General features: G+C 48.8%; 1 protein-coding gene across 1 annotated transcript in view; it reads right to left on the minus strand.

Moving 5' to 3' along the window:
• Positions 1 to 17,500, minus strand: part of LOC130387166 (supervillin-like) — a gene marked incomplete at its 5' end in the record, with an annotated part of 61,544 nt that overhangs the window by 12,106 nt on the left and 31,938 nt on the right. Inside the window, 17 exons of the mRNA XM_056596162.1 lie at positions 1 to 128; positions 575 to 869; positions 1,297 to 1,444; positions 1,628 to 1,803; positions 2,182 to 2,327; positions 2,991 to 3,138; positions 3,658 to 3,794; positions 4,110 to 4,265; positions 5,386 to 5,558; positions 5,930 to 6,101; positions 6,473 to 6,553; positions 6,824 to 6,919; positions 9,881 to 10,031; positions 11,584 to 11,661; positions 12,633 to 12,689; positions 14,850 to 14,997; positions 16,882 to 17,425. The exon at positions 1 to 128 is cut by the window's left edge and continues 24 nt beyond it. Of these exons, the coding sequence (XP_056452137.1) occupies positions 1 to 128; positions 575 to 869; positions 1,297 to 1,444; positions 1,628 to 1,803; positions 2,182 to 2,327; positions 2,991 to 3,138; positions 3,658 to 3,794; positions 4,110 to 4,265; positions 5,386 to 5,558; positions 5,930 to 6,101; positions 6,473 to 6,553; positions 6,824 to 6,919; positions 9,881 to 10,031; positions 11,584 to 11,661; positions 12,633 to 12,689; positions 14,850 to 14,997; positions 16,882 to 17,425 (2,834 nt within the window). The remainder of the gene's footprint in view (positions 129 to 574; positions 870 to 1,296; positions 1,445 to 1,627; positions 1,804 to 2,181; positions 2,328 to 2,990; positions 3,139 to 3,657; positions 3,795 to 4,109; positions 4,266 to 5,385; positions 5,559 to 5,929; positions 6,102 to 6,472; positions 6,554 to 6,823; positions 6,920 to 9,880; positions 10,032 to 11,583; positions 11,662 to 12,632; positions 12,690 to 14,849; positions 14,998 to 16,881; positions 17,426 to 17,500) is intronic.

Consider the following 17,500-nt stretch of genomic DNA (forward strand, 5'->3'; position numbering starts at 1 on the left):
CTCCACCGTCATCAGCGCCGACGTCCCCTTCTCGCTGGCCGTGGAGTGGCGGCCCTGCCAGAAGAAGTAGCAGCACTTCTCCTTCCCGGGCCCCGAGCTCCGCGCCTCCGGGTTCTGCCGCCGGCCCACTGCGTGGCGCCGGGAGAGGAGAGACACGGGAGTCAGGACGGGCGCACACACAGGCAAGCACGCACACGCTACGAGCACGCACACACAAGCATGCACAGACACACCCACACACACACACAGAGAGTACAATACAGATGTGTTGGGTTTAAAAAGGAGAAATGTATGTTTAGTCTTGTTGTTTGGAGGTGATTGTTGTCCAATAGGTGGCTATTTGACGTTTCGATTGGTCAATCCATCGGAAACAGCGTTTCTTTGTGTTCTAGCTTTGACTTCTCTTCGCAGGAATGATGTCAAATTCAGAAAAGGAAACATCAAAGTCTCAAATACGAAACTTTAAAGATTTTCAATTTCGGGTTAGTTTGCGATCCTTTGCCACTCAACCCACAGAAGACACACCCACCGGGACCGGGGAGACGGACGGACGGACGGTCGGACCGGGACCCACCTGTGGCGCTGACCATGTACTTCCACTTGACCACGTAGGCGTCGCCCTCGTGGAACTGGCCGATGCTGAGGCGCGGCAGGCGGCTGTAGTCGAACTCCAGGATGTGCCAGACCTCCACGCCCACCGTGCTGATCTCCAGGGTGCGCAGGCGGTCCTCGCGGTCCCCCACGGGGCCGTGGCCCCGGCCCACGTCCCCACCGTCCAGCACGGTGGACACGGACGTCTGCAGGACGGGCAGCATGAGGCCGGCGTCGTACGGCCGGCACTCCCCTTTACCGGGCGGCGGCGGGGAGTCCTGGGAGAGGACAGGAGGAGGAGGAGGAGGAGGAGGAGGAGGAGAGGAGGAGGAGGAGAAGGAGGAGGAAGAGGAGGAGGAGGAGAGGAAGAGGAGGAGGAGGAGAAGGAGGAGGAGAGAAGGAGAAGGAGGAGGAGGAGGAGGAGAGGAAGAGGAGATGAAGAGGAGGAGGAGGAGGAGGAGTAGGAGGAGGAGAAAGTGGAGGAGGAGGAGAGGAAGAAGATGAGGAGGAGGGGGAGGAGGAGGAGGAGGAGGAGGAGAGAAAGAAGATGAGGATGAGGGGGAGGAGGAGGAGAAGGTTGAGGAGGAGGAGGAGGAGGAGGAGGAGGAGGAGGAGAGGAAGAGAAAGGAACTGGAAGGTGAGTGGTTTTGTTGGCATTGGTGTTTATTATACTCGTAATGGGTCAAACAAACCAAAACAATGTACCTTCTGCTCGGTGGGCCGCTCCTCGCCGCCCTTCGGGGCCTGGGTCTTGGTCTCGCTCCAATCCAGGAACTTCTCCTTGAACAAGATGGTCTCGTTGTGCTCCGTTAGCCGGCCGAAGATGGCCCAGTCGGGACGGCCTTGGCCTTTCCTGAGGAGCGATAGGAAGGGCACAGGGACGGACGGACGGACAGACAGACACACCGTAGTCATTTGTAGCATTGGGCTGTGCATGTTAACCCCTGCCCGCATGTATAGCGTATTGTTTTCGGACTAAACCAATACAATGTTTTCGGAGGGGCAGTGTTCGATTGATTGTACTTCTTCTTCATACCTGGGTATGAGCGTGTTGCAGCCGCCGGGGTCCAGGGGGTTGATGTCGCAGCAGGTGTAGTCGAAGGTGCCGTTCCACAGGTGCTTGGCCAGCTGGAAGGCCACCTTCCTCTGGGCCAGGGTCACCTCCTTGCCGTGCCACACGTACACCTCGCTGCCAAAGTCAAACACCAGCACCTGGGAGGAAACCACAGAGCACCACTTCCCCTTTCACTTTCACTTTCACTTTCACTTTCGGTTTAATGGTAAAAAGTTTTTTTTTAGGCCGTGGTCAATAGTGAGAACATTGGTGTTTAACCCTTGAATTGACTGCACGTATTGTCAGATATTAAGGTTGGTTCAAAGGCCGATCCCACCAGCGCTATAAGCTGTGCATAAAATTGCCCAAATATAAGGGAACCCATTTCCACATTATCAGTGATTTACAGTCGATTTCTGACCTACGGTTTGAATTTCCTTTTGGTTCTTCACGAAACAACACGAAACACATGAACCCACATTGCTTCGTTTTCTTTAGAGTTCGTCGGTGGATATGTTTGGACGGCCTGCCCTCACCTCCTTGGCCTCCAGCAGGGTGCAGCTCGGGACCTTGCCCCACTCGTCGTCGTCCGGGACCAGCTTGTCGTCCAGCAGGCGGAAGATGCAGTTGGTCTCCACGATGCCGTTCTCAAAGTGCTCGTCCTCGTCTGCTGGTCCCGCCGCTGGGAAGAAGAGACAAAACACAACCAGATGAACACACGCAGAGCCTAAAGGGCTGATTATGGCCCCACGTCAAGCAACGCAAGGACCACGCAGACGCGTCGACGCAGTCATGAACCTGTTTTGGTTCTGCGCCGGGTTTTAGTGACCGGACCAATCACAGCCCTCGCTGCTGCGTCGCCTCGACGGAAGGTTACTATTTTTGTGAGCCGCACGTCCGGCCCTTGTGGTGGATGTAAGGAGGGTCTGTAACCCCCTTGCGTTGCGTGAATGTGGGGTAATCAGCCCTTAAGACTCATACGTGAGATTCAAACTCTCAACCAAAGTATTTTACATGAGAAGTGATAGCTTCGGTTGCAGAGTTATGAGTTAGGAATCTAGTGTAAAGGATGATGCCTTGTAAATCTTCTTTTATGGGCTTTTATGGACAGGATAGTGAAGAGGTAGGCGCGTTGAAGAATGACCGCAGGTGTGAATCAATCCCAGAGCCCTACGAGGCGGGTTGCCTGCATGCTGAGCAAACAAGTTGGTTGACGATAAATCCCTTTTCCGTTGAGTACAAATGACTCCTTTCATACTCCCACACCAGTCTAACCCCCCTCCCACGGTGTGCGTGATGCACGTCAACGCCAAGCGCGGCCGGCGGGAAACACATCCGTCCTTACGTCGGTAGGAGGCCTGTCCGCCCAGCACAGCCCAGAACTCCTGAGCCACGGGGCCCTGCGGGTTCACGGCCTCCTCGACGGTCTGCACCTGGAGGGCCCTGCAGCCCACGTCTCTCTTGGTCTGGATGTAGGCGGCCAGGTCTGCTGCCTGGAGAAGAGAGGGAAGGGGTTACACCGGCGTCACGCTGCAGCCTTCGGGAAGGGTCCAGTTGAAACGATAAAATAACGCATTGAAAGAAAATTGGGAAAATCGTACTTGGTAAAAACATTTTTTAAAATGGCTTGCATTCATGTAGTTCTTTTAACCAAAGTGCTTTACAATATTGCCTGACATTCACCCAATCATGCACACATTCACACACTGACGGTGGAGTCAACCCCGCAAGGCGACAGCCAGCTCGTCAGGAGCAGTTAGGGGTTAGGCGCCTTGCTCAGGGACACCTCCACACTCCAGGGCTCGAACTAGCAACCTTACGGTTAACAGCCAACCCGCTCTAGCTGCTGAGGTACTGCCGCCACGTATATGATCAGAGTCAACACAGTGAGGCTTACTCCATGATGCAGGCGGGTCAACATAAAATAGGTTGATACAATAACGCATGCATGAAGGATGAAGACAGGGTCTCTAGCTGGGGCCGTAAAAGTCTCCTGGAAGGCGGGAGCCCACCTTGGCTTTCTCGATGACGTTGGAGAACTCGCCGATCCAGAGGAAGCAATGGTCCGGCGTGACCAGCAGGAAGCAGTCCCCACTGTTCAGGGACGACGCTCTGGGCTCCACTAGCCTGGTCTGAACGTGGCGACGTCCTGGGGAGAAGAAGACACCACCGCAGGGATCGAACAACTTCACCCAATCAGCGTACTTTTAGAAGGGAGTGCCTTAACTAAAACGATAGATTCCTGTTTGTTATTGCAATAGCTATTTCCGATCGGCTCTCGTTAGTGCTAATACGTGACACCACTTCAGGATGAGTCAGAATTTGAAAGGACAAAACCGCTACCACTTACTCCCACGACGTCTACGAACCATCAGGCACGTCCAAGCAGACACACAAACCCACACGCCAGAGAAACGCTTTCGTTAGTCCCACTCGGAGTGAGACGTGGGACGGCCCGGCTCACCTTTGACCTGCATGAGCATGAGGTTCTTGTAGGGCGCGGCGCTGTTGTTGGACATCTGCTGGGTGATGTTGACGCTGCGCAGGCTGACCCCGCTGAAGTTCTCCTTGGAGGCCAGGCCGGCCAGCGCCGCCTCCGAGTACTCTGACGTCTTGCTGACTGGGGAAGCAGCAGCGCAGTACGCGCGTCAGAACAGGAGGGGGCGAACCGACGCAGGGCAATGTGAATGCTAAGAGACACTGGCAGGTGATCGCTCATCGGAACACGTAAGTGGGATGTTTGGTTTACGGTGCTTTGTCGACCACCCGTCGTGCACACAGCTGCACGCACGCACACACAGGCATGCACACACTCACACGCACATACACACAAACACAGTATAATATACACACTCAACCTCCCATCACAATCCTCGTCAACTTGAATAAAGTCTGAGATTCTGAGTATGCTTGTTAAAGCACAGTGTATATTTTTGCATAAATAATAAAGTCTATTCTTTCTTTTCTTTTATTAAGAATTCAGTGTTTTATGATGTCATTTTAATGATATTATTATTATGGTGCATTGTTGTATTATCATATTTATATATATTAATTATACCGTTAAAGCAATACGTAAATGTTAGCCTAAAGAATGAAGTGTATTACATAATGTTACAGCACTTGGTACATTTTTGTATTATCATGTTATAATCATATTATCATTATGGTGCAACAGTGTATTATTATATGTATATTTATATTTATTTATTACAGCGTTCAAGCACTCAGTAAATGTTATCCTAAAGAATGAGGTGTATTACACAATGTTATAGCACTTTGTACACTGTTTTGTATTCTCATGATATCCTCATGATATCCTCATGATATCCTCATGATATCCTCATGATATCCTCATGTTATTCTCATGTTATCCTCATGTTATCCTCATGTTATCCTCATGATATCCTCATGTTATCCTCATGTTATCCTCATGTTATCCTCATGTTACCCTCATGTTACCCTCATGTTATTCTCATGATATCCTCATGTTATCCTCATGTTATCCTCATGATATCCTCATGATATCCTCATGATATCCTCATGTTATCCTCATGTTATCCTCATGCTATCCTCATGCTATCCTCATGTTATCCTCATGATATCCTCATGATATCCTCATGATATCCTCATGTTATCCTCATGTTATCCTCATGTTATCCTCATGCTATCCTCATGTTATCCTCATGTTATCCTCATGTTATCCTCATGCTATCCTCATGATATCCTCAGGGCCTTACTCTTCTCGGCGGTGATCCTCTTGCTCTCCAGCAGGCCGATGTTGAGCCGCTGCTCCGTGTACTCGTGCCGGATGTCCTGGCGCGCCGCCAGCATCTTCACCGGGTTCCTGGAGGACTGCACGTTACGGGACGGGCGCACAGAGCGCTTGTGCTGCACCATGGCCGAGGTCAGCCTGGGGAAGGGGAGGCAGGGACGCAAAGGATGCTGGGAAATGTAGTTCGAGCAACTGCTACAAATGTTATATGCACTATTATGTTATTATATGTTATATGTTATATGTGGCAAATATATTAATAGCATGTTTGGAGTGGAGGGAAACACAATTTCGGTCCTCTGTGTAACTGGTTGCCCGGTCGGTCGGACAAACAAGTTCAATTTGACTGTGACTAAACGGATAAGAGCAAATAAACGCTTTGGTCGCGGGAACACTGGACAACACAGAAACAGCGTTCTGGATCGAGGCAGCGGGTTAAACGCACACGCGTAGCCTACTGCATGAGTTGCGATGTGTTTTACTACAGGTAGGGAAAGCCGTCCGCTCACTTGGGACCCTGGCAGCCGAAGATGGCGTCGAAGTCGTCCTCGATCCGCGTGGGCATGCAGGGAAGGTCCACCACGTGGCGGTAGAACTTGGAGAAGATCTCGTCGTCGAGCTTCATCACCTCCTTCACGGCCCTCTCGGTGACCGTCAGGGTGGTCTCCTGCAGGTCCGCCACTAGGGGGCACCGGGGAGAGAGATGATGAGCGAAGGGGCAGCTGAAAACAACTAGGAGCTGGGAAACTCCAGTTGTGTGGGGAACGAATTCAACTGACAAAAACACGTTGAGGTACACGATCCAATATTATTCGGTGCTTTTTATAACACATGTGAGATTATGGAATTATTATTAAATTGTTGGTCTACTTAATGTGACAAAATGACTTAATGGTTAAAGGTCCCATGACATGCCACCAGGTGTGATTGGCATGTAGGTGGACAGAAAAACGGCTTGTAACGGCTAATCACACTCACATGTCTGGTGGCATGTCATCGGACATTTAATTATTGCAACAATGAGTTTTGTAGTCATTAGGAAACCCTTTTACCTTTGCTATTCAGACGCCCCAAGAAGGTTTCCAGCTTGTCTAGCTTCTTGTCTGACTCCATGTCTGGTTTGGCCTCGATGTCTGATGAAAGAGAATGGTTTGATGTGAGGTACAGAAAACACCAGAACAGGACAATGTTCTGTGACATCGACATTTATCTGAATTTCTTGTCGGTTGCTTTGGATTAAAGCCACTGCCAAATGACTAAATGGCAAATGATGAAGCCTTCACTATGCCATGAAGAGATACAGGGAGAGTGTGTGTGTGTGTGTGTGTGTGTGTGTGTGTGTGTGTGTGTGTGTGTGTGTGTGTGTGTGTGTGTGTGTGTGTGTGTGTGTGTGTGTGTCTCACCCTCCTGGGGCTTGCTGACAGCAGGGCTGCTGTTCTTGAACCTTCCAGCCACTGGTGACAGGATAGGGCTGATGACCGAGGAGGAGGCGGCCAGCCCTGAGCAGACCACCAATCAGACAACAGCAAGGAAGGAGAGAGGAAACAAACGACCAATCAGACAACAGCAGGGAAGGAGAGAGGAAACCAAAATGGCTGCCAAACAACGACAATACACTGATGATGATTCAGAGTTGTTTTTCTACTAAAGATGCTTAAAAAAAGCAAATAAACAAAAACATTCATATTATCATAGTGAACAATAAAGAACTCTCTTCTTCTTCGAAGATAGTTCTTTAAACATAAAAAGAAATTACCCTTACCCTAACCTTGTTTTTAATATTATAATGAACCATATATAATAAAGAACTATGGATAATAAAGATGTACCATAAGGGTTGCTTACAAAAATCAATATAGTATTGAAAATAACAGCATAGTAATCTCACCACATCTCATTTAAATAAGATGCAGGGGTTGACACTAACGGTTGCCCGCTTGCCCGGGGCAAGTAAAAAAAATGTTTGGGCAAGTTGAGATTTTTTCTGTTTGCCCGAACGGGCAAGTGGATTTTGGGTGGATGTTAATATAAAAGCTATTTATTCAAATGTTTTTAGAAACTGCAGAACAACCTATTGTTCCGCAAAACCACACAATATAGAAGTATTTGCAATTGATCAGCGCGCTGTCTTCTCTTCTCTCGGAAAGCGAGTTAACAGACACGCATCGCTTCAGTGCGAATATAGCCCCGCCTTCTGTCACTCACTCGCAGTGCGGTCTCTGGCAGTGATTCGCTAAAGGTTAGCCAACACAGCTAGAATCTCAAGTGCAGCACCTCCGCGAACGGTTTAGGTATAAGTTAAATGGAGTAGTGATGGAGGAGTGCAGTTTGGAAGTACTTTGGATTGAGGCAAATTATCAAGGAAAGTCAAGAACACGGTTTTGTGTTTCATAACTGTGCACATGCGCACAGCAATAGCGATCTTTTTCACGAAATTGGACCCTCACAAACTACTGTATATATTACATGAAAGCTGAGCCTCCACTTATTCCAACAGTCCAAACCATATCATTCTGTGACTAAAACTCGCAAATAACAACTTAAGAAGAAACGTCCCCTTTTCTTTTAACAACCAAAAATGAAGTATTACCTTTGTGATTTTTGTCCACAAAGTTGATTCTGATCGAATAAAACCGCCATAAACAGATTATCCAGTATCTGGGCCAAATTTTGCAACTTAACATGGTGTTTTCAATCAATGAATAAGAGAAGGTTTCTTAGGAAATAGGTAAATTGCCTTCAATCAGAAAACATATTCTTCAGCGCAATCTAGTGGCCATATATTTGTTTGCGAGTGTTTGGCTTGGTGCATTCGATTGCCCTGAACTTTAAATAGAGGTGTCAAGTGTCAAAATTGTAAGATATCTACCTTATTTGTGTCTCATAGTAAGACAGCGCTCCCAACTGTTAACGACCAACTGATACTGATAATTATTTCAGGTGGAAATGTTATCTTCCACTTATGCTGTGTTCCATGGCTTTATTCACTTTAACCAAGTATTATCTCCATTGAATATTTCACTTGCACAACAATCTTTCTTTTGGCCCAAAGATGACATTATCGCCCTTGCAGTTGTGGAGATATAATCTCTTTACTTTGGGTATGTTCTTTCCTGAAAAAAACGTTTCCCCTGATATCGAAAATGGTATAGAATATCGATCTTTTTCCAGGAATAGTGTTGAAGTTAGAAAATCCAGTATCCTGACTGACAACCTACTAGAAACGCGATTGTGATTATTCAGTTAGAGCTACAAGAAACTTGAAAGTTAAAAAAGACATATCTTTGCTACTACCTCTGACATTTAGTTATGTACATTTGCATCAAATCATGCAGGTCTACATATAACTTGGCGATAGCTTGCAACTGTGGACTGAAATCACTTCATGGCACGATGTGACCGCTCGATAAATAAGTAAACGAAGAGAAGTTTGTTATTTTTTAAACACATGTGTGGAAGCTAACATTCAGCTTCAGTCTGAGCTAGGATGATTTTTCTGAGCCCCCCCAAAACCAGGCCGGGTGCCTGGCAAAAAGAGGCCCGTTCACGATTCTGATTATTATTTGGGCAAGTGAACATTACATTCGGGCAAGTTGAACCTGACCTGTACTTGCCCGATGGGCAAGTGCTTTTGAAACCTTAGTGTCAACCCCTGAGATGGCAAGACTAGATCTAAAATAAAGGCAACTTGCAGCGTGTAAAAAGCAGGCTGGTAACAAAGGTGCACATAACCTGAATGTACGATTGATCACACTGCATTGGGGACAGAGCGCACTTTGGTGACAAGGATCACCCTTAAAGTTGACCGATTATTCCACCAGGTGTGATTGTGATTGGCCATTACAAGCCGTGTTACAAATCTGCCTCTTCTGACATCACAAGTGGGCGTGTCCACCTAGATATATGATGGATAGATCAGTCTAGTCCAGCCTACCCAGCGGACCGTAGCAAACGTTACTGATCTAGCCATCAGATATCTAGGTGGACACGCCCACTTGTGATGTCAGAAGAGGCAGATTTGTGAAACGGCTGGTAACAGCCAATCACGCTCACACCTGGTGATATATTATGTCACCATTAACATGTAACAAACACTACTATGACCCTCAGGTAGCAGGTTTCAATACCCAGCCCTCTCCAAAAAATAGGCCAAAACAGTCATTCATTCCACAATCCATCATCTTTATGAATAAAAATCATATAAAAAGAAGGTTTTAATTGTATATTTAAAAAGCCAACAACCTTAGATGTGTCCTTGTACCACGTGGGGAATAGGATTTTAGGGTCTTGTCTTGTCAGTGGTTGTTTTTTTTGTTTGCACGTCGTTGTTGTGGTTAACGGTCTTGTGTGCCCGTCTATTCACTGAGAACAGTTTCCCCAAGGGGACACTCAGTGATCCATCGATCCAACAGCGCTGAGGGGGCCGTGCAGCCCCCCCCCAGTGCCCACAGTGAGCCCACCTTTCTTCACCATGCGCGCGGCCACGGTGTACTGGCTGGAGTCGTTGGCCACGCCCCGCCCTCTGCTCTTCCAGGCGTCCTCGCGGGTGGAGATCATCTGCTTCCGCTCCTCGATGCTCATCTGGGACTCCACGATCTCCTCGCCCATCCTCTGGGACGCACACACGGGCGCACAGAGGGACACACACACACACACAGACAGACGCACACACACAGGGACACGCACACACACACAGACAGACGCACACACACAGGGACACGCACACAAACAGACAGACGCACACACACAGGCACCCACGCACAGACAAACACACAGGCACACGCACACACACACACACACAAACACAGACAAATTCACATAAACACACACACAAACGCAAACACAGTTATTCGCACAGACTTGATTACTGGGCGGGATTCTTGATGCTCAGAGCTCAGAGGTAGGCATGTCATTTGTTTCACAGGGCAAACCGTATTAGTTGGTCAGTTAGGATTCACAAGACCACTCCCAGAGCTGACGTTACCTCACAGACGGCTTCAAATAGTGACACACAAAACAAAATGTGTAACATTCTTTGCACATTAGGTTTAGGGCGTTGTGTGTATTGTTGCCGTTGTAATTATTCAGTATCAATGTATAGATACAAGTGGCGCTGAATGGACCCCACACCAAACACACTGAGGACATTTATTGGTGCTTTGATATAAATGACGATAAATGAAGAATGATGATAAAAATGTCCATATACTGTAAACTTCCCAATGAGAATGACATAACACTAATAATAGTACTTGCACAGTTCTATGCGCACGTGACAACTTCCCCCCAGGGCATCTCTCCCACTCTCCATGGATCCCCTTAACCCGGTGAGACAACTCCATGACGAGGAGCCATTAGTCACACGTAACGTCCGCGCCAAACGGCGGTGCGTTCGGAAGAAGCACTCGAGAACGAGCGAGTCCATCGGAGCGGACGAGGACGCCTCACCTCAGGCCGGTTTCTCTAAAGAACGTCTTAGTCTAACCGGGAGTCCCGGAGTTTACACACACTCCGGTAAACCCTTTAACTCGTGGCCGCCAGCGAGCTGAGTGAGACAGGGCCTCGCTATTCAAAGGGACAGCGATGCAAAAGAAAAAAAAAGTTGAGGAAGTTGTTGTTACACCGTCAGGACCGAATCACTCAGAGAGAGAGAGATGGAGAGAGTGAGGGGGGGGGAGGGGGGAGGAGGAGGGAGGGAGGGAGAGAGAGAGGTGGGGGGAGGAGGAGAGAGGGAGGTGGCGGGGGGGAGAGGGAGAGAGGGAGGAAGGGAGAGAGAGAGGTGGGGGGAGGAGGAGAGAGGGAGGGAGAGAGAGGTGGGGTAAGGAGGAGAGAGGTGGGGGGAGAAAGAGAAGTGGGGGGGGGAGGGGGGAGGAGGAGAGAGGGAGGGAGAGAGAGAGGTGGGGGGAGGAGGAGAGAGGGAGGTGGCGGGGGGGGGAGAGAGGGAGGAAGGGAGAGAGAGAGGTGGGGGGAGGAGGAGAGAGGTGGGGGGAGGGAGAGAGAAGTGGCGGGGGAGAGAGGGAGGAAGGGAGAGAGAGAGAGAGAGGAAGGGAGAGAGAGAGGGAGGAAGGGAGAAAGAGATGGGGGAGGAGTGAGAGGGACAGAGAGGTGTTGAAGAAGTAGGGCAGACCACACCATGCAGGGCCTCCTGGGCCGACGCCCTTACCTGAGCGGTGCGGTCGACATACAGACACTTTTGTCCCAGGGAGAGGTTGGGAGAATAGGTGGAGGAGAAGACAGGCTCCTACGGGAGGAGGAGGAAGGGGCGTGGCGGAGGGAGAGAGGTGATGAGAAGGAAAGGGGGAAATGTGACCAGGGTGCAGATCACAGAAGAGGGGGTACAGTAGGGTGGCGCGGCGGAGGGGTGGGGGGGTGCAGAAAGCGCAACGGCGAGCCGAGCTCTCAGACAATCTCCATCCTCTAAACACGTGCTGCTGTGACCTCTTCTGTGAGCTCGCCGAGCTCACAGAAGAGGTCACAGCAGCACGTGTTTAGAGGATGGAGATTGTTCGTGGTTATGTGCGATGCGTATCCTGTTGTTGTTCCTCGGAATGTAACAATGTCAGTGTGGAGAATCATTTGTCCCGTTCTCACGTCGATCCACAAAGGGGATCTGCGGGAGGTTATGTTCATCAATGCACAGCGAAGGATTCCAAATTCAAAATGCAACTGAGAAGGGCCAATCGCAAAATGCTGAATCACACACAGACACACACACGCACACGCACACACACACACACACACACTTCAACATTATTACATCTGCGCGCGACAACATCAATGATTGCGTCATCTCATTATTAACCTAACCTTGTCGACGCATTCGATCAGCCTCTCAATTCAGAAGCTCACAAACAGCCTCAGACTAGATGCAGCGTCATGTCAACACGGATCAGTACCCAGCCAGCATCTCCCTTGTTTTGTACCGTCCATGGCTCTGACACAGCCCCCCCCCCCCCCCCCCCTCACCAGCCCTCCCCACCCTGGCAGCCAGAGCTTCAAGGGGGGGATGACAGGGGGAAGAAAAGTAGCCTAGCACACCAACCCAACACAAAGCGCTGTTTTGAAAAAAAAAGCAAGAAAGCTCCCAAAGCCAAACAAAGCTCATTGGTCAGGGGTCGAAGAGGAGGGGGAGGGGGGGGTATGTTTGAGAGGGGGAGAAGGGGGAGGGGTTGAAGGGGCTCACACTGATTGGCTGAAAGAGCAGGGGCTTACCCATAGCTGTTGGGACATAGACACAGCAGAGTAGTCCTGAATGACCACGGATTCCTCCTGTAGGGGAGGGGGGGGGGGGGGGGGGGGGGTAAAAGGAAAGAGTAGGTCACATAAAGAGGGAGGGTTGGGGTAGCCATGTCCACCTTCTATTATAAGATATACATGCATATGATAAGATAAGTTGCGACACACACGCACACACACACACACACACACACACGCGCACACGCACACGCACACACGCACACTTCAACATTATTACATCTTATATTACACCGTAGTTGTTATCTATAGTCCCCATTTCACTGTTTACACCGCGCCTATCGCCCGTGAGGGGAGCTGAGGCAGCCTCGGCTGGCTCAGAAGCAGCAGTACCCCGAGCTGCCTCTTGAGATGGCCGATGGGAGCAGTGGCACCCCTATCTGCAGCACTGCCCTCAAGGACATCTCCCTGCTTCACACTGGGGCGAGCCCACTGTCCGGGACTCACTCCAGCGCTTCAACCTTTGAATGCCTTCGTCGTGTTGTTTGGCCTCTCTGCAGAGACTAGTTTTATTTTATACTATTTTTACCTTCTTTTTTTTTTTACAATAAATTCATTCTAATTCGTAATAGGTTATTTTGAGTTGTGTTGTCAATACATTTCCTTATCTTATCTTAACTTATCTTATCTTATGGCTGTGATTGCATAAACCTAGTAAGCAGGATTAACTAGGTTAACTGAATAGCGAACATATGGTTACATTAAACTGTCTCAAATGAACTGGAGGGTTAAGTACGATAACCCGGGATATAAATAATATATTAAGCATCATTTATTTAGTTTTGTAATTCTGAGGAAAAGAGTCTTTGTATTTTAAAATAGCCACTATTCATCCATTTGACCAACCCTTCTTTCATGTCATGTTAGAAACATGGATGAGTTTGTTGTGCATTACTGAGAAGGAAAAGGACCAACACTGTTCACATTAAGTGTGGTCCAATGCCCCTGATCTCATCCAGCCACACAGCGTGCCTCAGCGGTGATTGAGCCCAGAGCGGCTCAGTGGAACTCGGGATCTGCTGAGTCTGCAGGTTTTGGTTTGATCAGTATCTTCCTCTTCCGTACACCACCCCATACTGTTCATTCCACGCAGAGACCTGTCCCGTATGCCTCCCATCCAAGGACCTACAGGGCCTGAACCCCCCCCCCCCCCCCGCCCCGCCCACACGCAGGATCTGAACCACTGGGTTAGCCCGGCAGCTGGGCTCACTTACCGGCTGGAAGAGAACGACAACCAGCCGGCCTTTAAGACTGAATAGGCTGAATAATGAGACTCTGTCTTTATTTTTATTATTATTATTATATGGTATTAGCATTAAAATCATTATTAGTATTATAGTATTATATTATTATAAAATTATAATTGTATAGTTGTTGTTAATTAGTATAATTGTTCTAGTAATTAAACTATCATTGCCAAAGAAGGCCCATGGATACTCGCAACGCAACTGTTCATTATGTGGGTCACAGATAGTCTGTCCAAACGGATCTCAAAAGGAGTGAATGAATGAATGAATGAATGAATGAATGAATGATAGGAATCTACCGGGTGTATTTTTGGATTCAAAACGGACCTTCTTCATATAGGACTGCTTCATGTAGGAATGAATGAATGAATGAATGAGTGAATGAATGAATGAATGAATGAATGAATGAATGATAGAGATCTTCCGGGTGTATTTTTGGATTCAAAACTGACCTTCTTCATGTAGGACTGCTTCATGTAGGAATGAATGAATGAATGAATGAATGAATGAATGAATGAATGAATGATAGAGATCTTCCGGGTGTATTTTTGGATTCAAAACTGACCTTCTTCATGTAGGACTGCTTCATGTAGGAATGAATGAATGAATGAATGAATGAGTGAATGAATGAATGAATGAATGAATGAATGAATGAATGAATGATAGAGATCTTCCGGGTGTATTTTTGGATTCAAAACTGACCTTCTTCATGTAGGACTGCTTCATGTAGGAATGAATGAATGAATGAATGAATGAATGAATGAATGAATGAATGAATGAATGATAGAGATCTTCCGGGTGTATTTTTGGATTCAAAACTGACCTTCTTCATGTAGGACTGCTTCATGTAGGAATGAATGAATGAATGAATGAATGAATGAATGAATGATAGCGATCTTCCGGGTGTATTTCTGGGTCCAGAACCAACCTTCTTCATGTAGGACTGCTCCGCCTCCCACAGCTGGACCTGCTGCTGTGACTCTGTGGCGGCGGCGGCGGCGGCTTTGACCACGTCCTGTTTCTTGTTGATGCGGTTCCTCCAGTCCTCCTCGCCGCTCTTCTTCAGCAGGGCAAGCCTAGTGTAGACACAACCGCGCACACACACGCACACACACACACACACACACACACACACACACACACACACACACACACACACACACACACACACACACACACACACACACACACACACACACACATGATATAAGATACAGTGTGTAAGTCTATTTGAATCATGCTAATTTGTGCTAACAGCGGTTGATAACGTTGGGTAGCTTTGATGGGGTTTTTAACGTAATTCTTGGTGACTATTACACTTCAATCTCTAAAACAGGAGGATCACTAAATGTTAAGGATCCACATTTGTGACAGCATTGACCTATAAACTGACAGTTGCAACCTATGAAGTGAAACTAACCTACCATTAAGTTGCATTCATAAACAGAAATTTTCAAAATACGACTTCCAGTTCAATCGTCATATACTCTATGCTCATATTCTCTATGGTTTAAAAAGGTCATTAAAAGACCGTCAATTTCGTTGAGCTCTTCGAAAAGCAAGCGAGAGATGCTCTGATCAACAAATTGTTTTAGTGGAGAGGGGAAAGTATGTCATGGTGAGGGCGTCTGCAGCGTGGACAAGGCAGAAAGGAGGGCATTAGGAGGAGGTTAATCTCCAGAACTCGTGGAAGCCGGCAGGATTTTTCTCTGGTCCACACACAGCTCTCTGTGGACCTCCTCGCAGTCGAAATGCAGCATGGCTAAAAATAAATCTTCCTCACCTCCCAGTGAAGGTAAAAAGGATGACAGGAACCCACATCCCGCGAGCACACAGAGCTGCAGACTCACGACCTGATTGCAGCAAGATGTTCTGGAAACTGTTGACCTATTAGAATCTGACCTTGAACAGTCACTCTGCCTGCTGCATTAAGCAGTACAAAATGTTTCTTACTTTCACATTGCGAGGTGTAAAACGCTTCTGACTAAACTGTTCTTTTCGTAATGTCATGATTTTACCCCAAACGTTTATATTTGAAGAACATCTACAAAATTGGTCCGTTTATACATCAGTTCAGTCAGCATCTATTGCCCTCCCTGCCATCCCCGGATAGAGGGATTTCTGTTATGTGTTCCTGCTAAGGGCTGCCTCCTGTTCTCACGGGGTTCTGAGGAGTTTATCCTTGCCTATTGGAGATGGGGGGGTAAAGAGGTGTCAAATAATGTGGGCTTGAGAGGCCCTCTGAGACTGTAACTGTGACTAAGGGCTGAATCACAAATTCGAAAATGAGCCCTTAATCCTTAAGATTTGTGAGATTTGTTTCTCTACCATTCTAACCAAAATGATTCTCTACCACTTGATGAATTATATGCACCGGCATAACCCCTGCACCTTTTGCGTTGAATCTTCGTGGTTCAATGCACTCGCCTGAAGTTGCCCAGGGTAAAAGCGTACGCTAATACACAACAATGTACTCTGCCTTCTCTACTATGCATTCTCCTCGCTCCTTGCGTTTACGCTGCTTTTCACGCTTCAGTCTAATGAAGCAACTTGTGAATGAAACGTGTTATGTCCCCACCACTCTCTTCCTCTCAGCCGCACAAGCTACGATCAGAGTGAGCCCAAAAGAGTTCAGATACGTTTCTCGTATGAAGTGACATAACTATGATGCGATAATAGACATAACCATGAGGCCACAGTAGCTCAGGGGGTGGAGCGGGTCGGCTGGTCACCGCAAGGGTGCTAGTATGATCCCCGGCTCCTCCTAGCTGAGTGTTGAGGTGTCTCTGGGCAAGGCACCTGACGAGCTGGCTGTCACCTTGCATGGCTGAATGTGCGCATGAATGGGTGAATGTTAGGCCATATTGTAACGTGCTTTTTTGGTAAAAGCGCTGTATAAATGCAGACCATTTACCGTCTATACCACGACCAGCCCCCCCCCCCTCGACCACCACCCATACCTGTCTTTGATGGACATCTGCTTGGAGGTCATGATGTCGGACAGGCGGTCGGCGGAGTCGCTGGGGGAGATCAGCTCGCCGCCGAAGTCCTGGAAGGGATCCAGAGGCAGGGACTGGGACTTGACCAGCGGGTAGGTCTGGGGCTTGGGGAGGGTCGGGGGCGGCGCGGGGCCCTTGGGGGCCGGCGGAGGGGGGGCCTGACCGCGGGGTTGGGTCTGGGGGTGCTGGGGCTTGGGGAGGGGCTGGGCGAAGCCTTGGGGCCTGGGCGGGGCTTGCGGCGGCTGGGGGAGCTGGGGTTTGGGGTGGGTCGCCGGCGGGGCTGCGGGGGGTTGAGGCGAGGTGATCAGAGGGTAGAGGGGCTGGGGCGTGGGCGGGGCCGGCGGTGGAGGCTGTGGGCGCGGTGGGGATGGCGGGGCGATGGTTTGGGAGGGGTTCTGGGGCTGCTGGACGTGGGTCTGCTGCTGGGAGCTGGAGATGAGCGAGACAGTCCGGGACGAGACGGTGGTGCTGGAGGTCCTCACCGACGCGGCGTGCTCGGACGGGTCTGGGAGAGTCGCCCACAGAGATGAGTCACACACTGATGGACGCCTCCGTACATCTGACACAGAGAACCATGGCA

Source organism: Gadus chalcogrammus, chromosome 8 (genome assembly GCF_026213295.1).
Source record: "Gadus chalcogrammus isolate NIFS_2021 chromosome 8, NIFS_Gcha_1.0, whole genome shotgun sequence".
NCBI classification, from domain to species: domain Eukaryota; kingdom Metazoa; phylum Chordata; class Actinopteri; order Gadiformes; family Gadidae; genus Gadus; species Gadus chalcogrammus.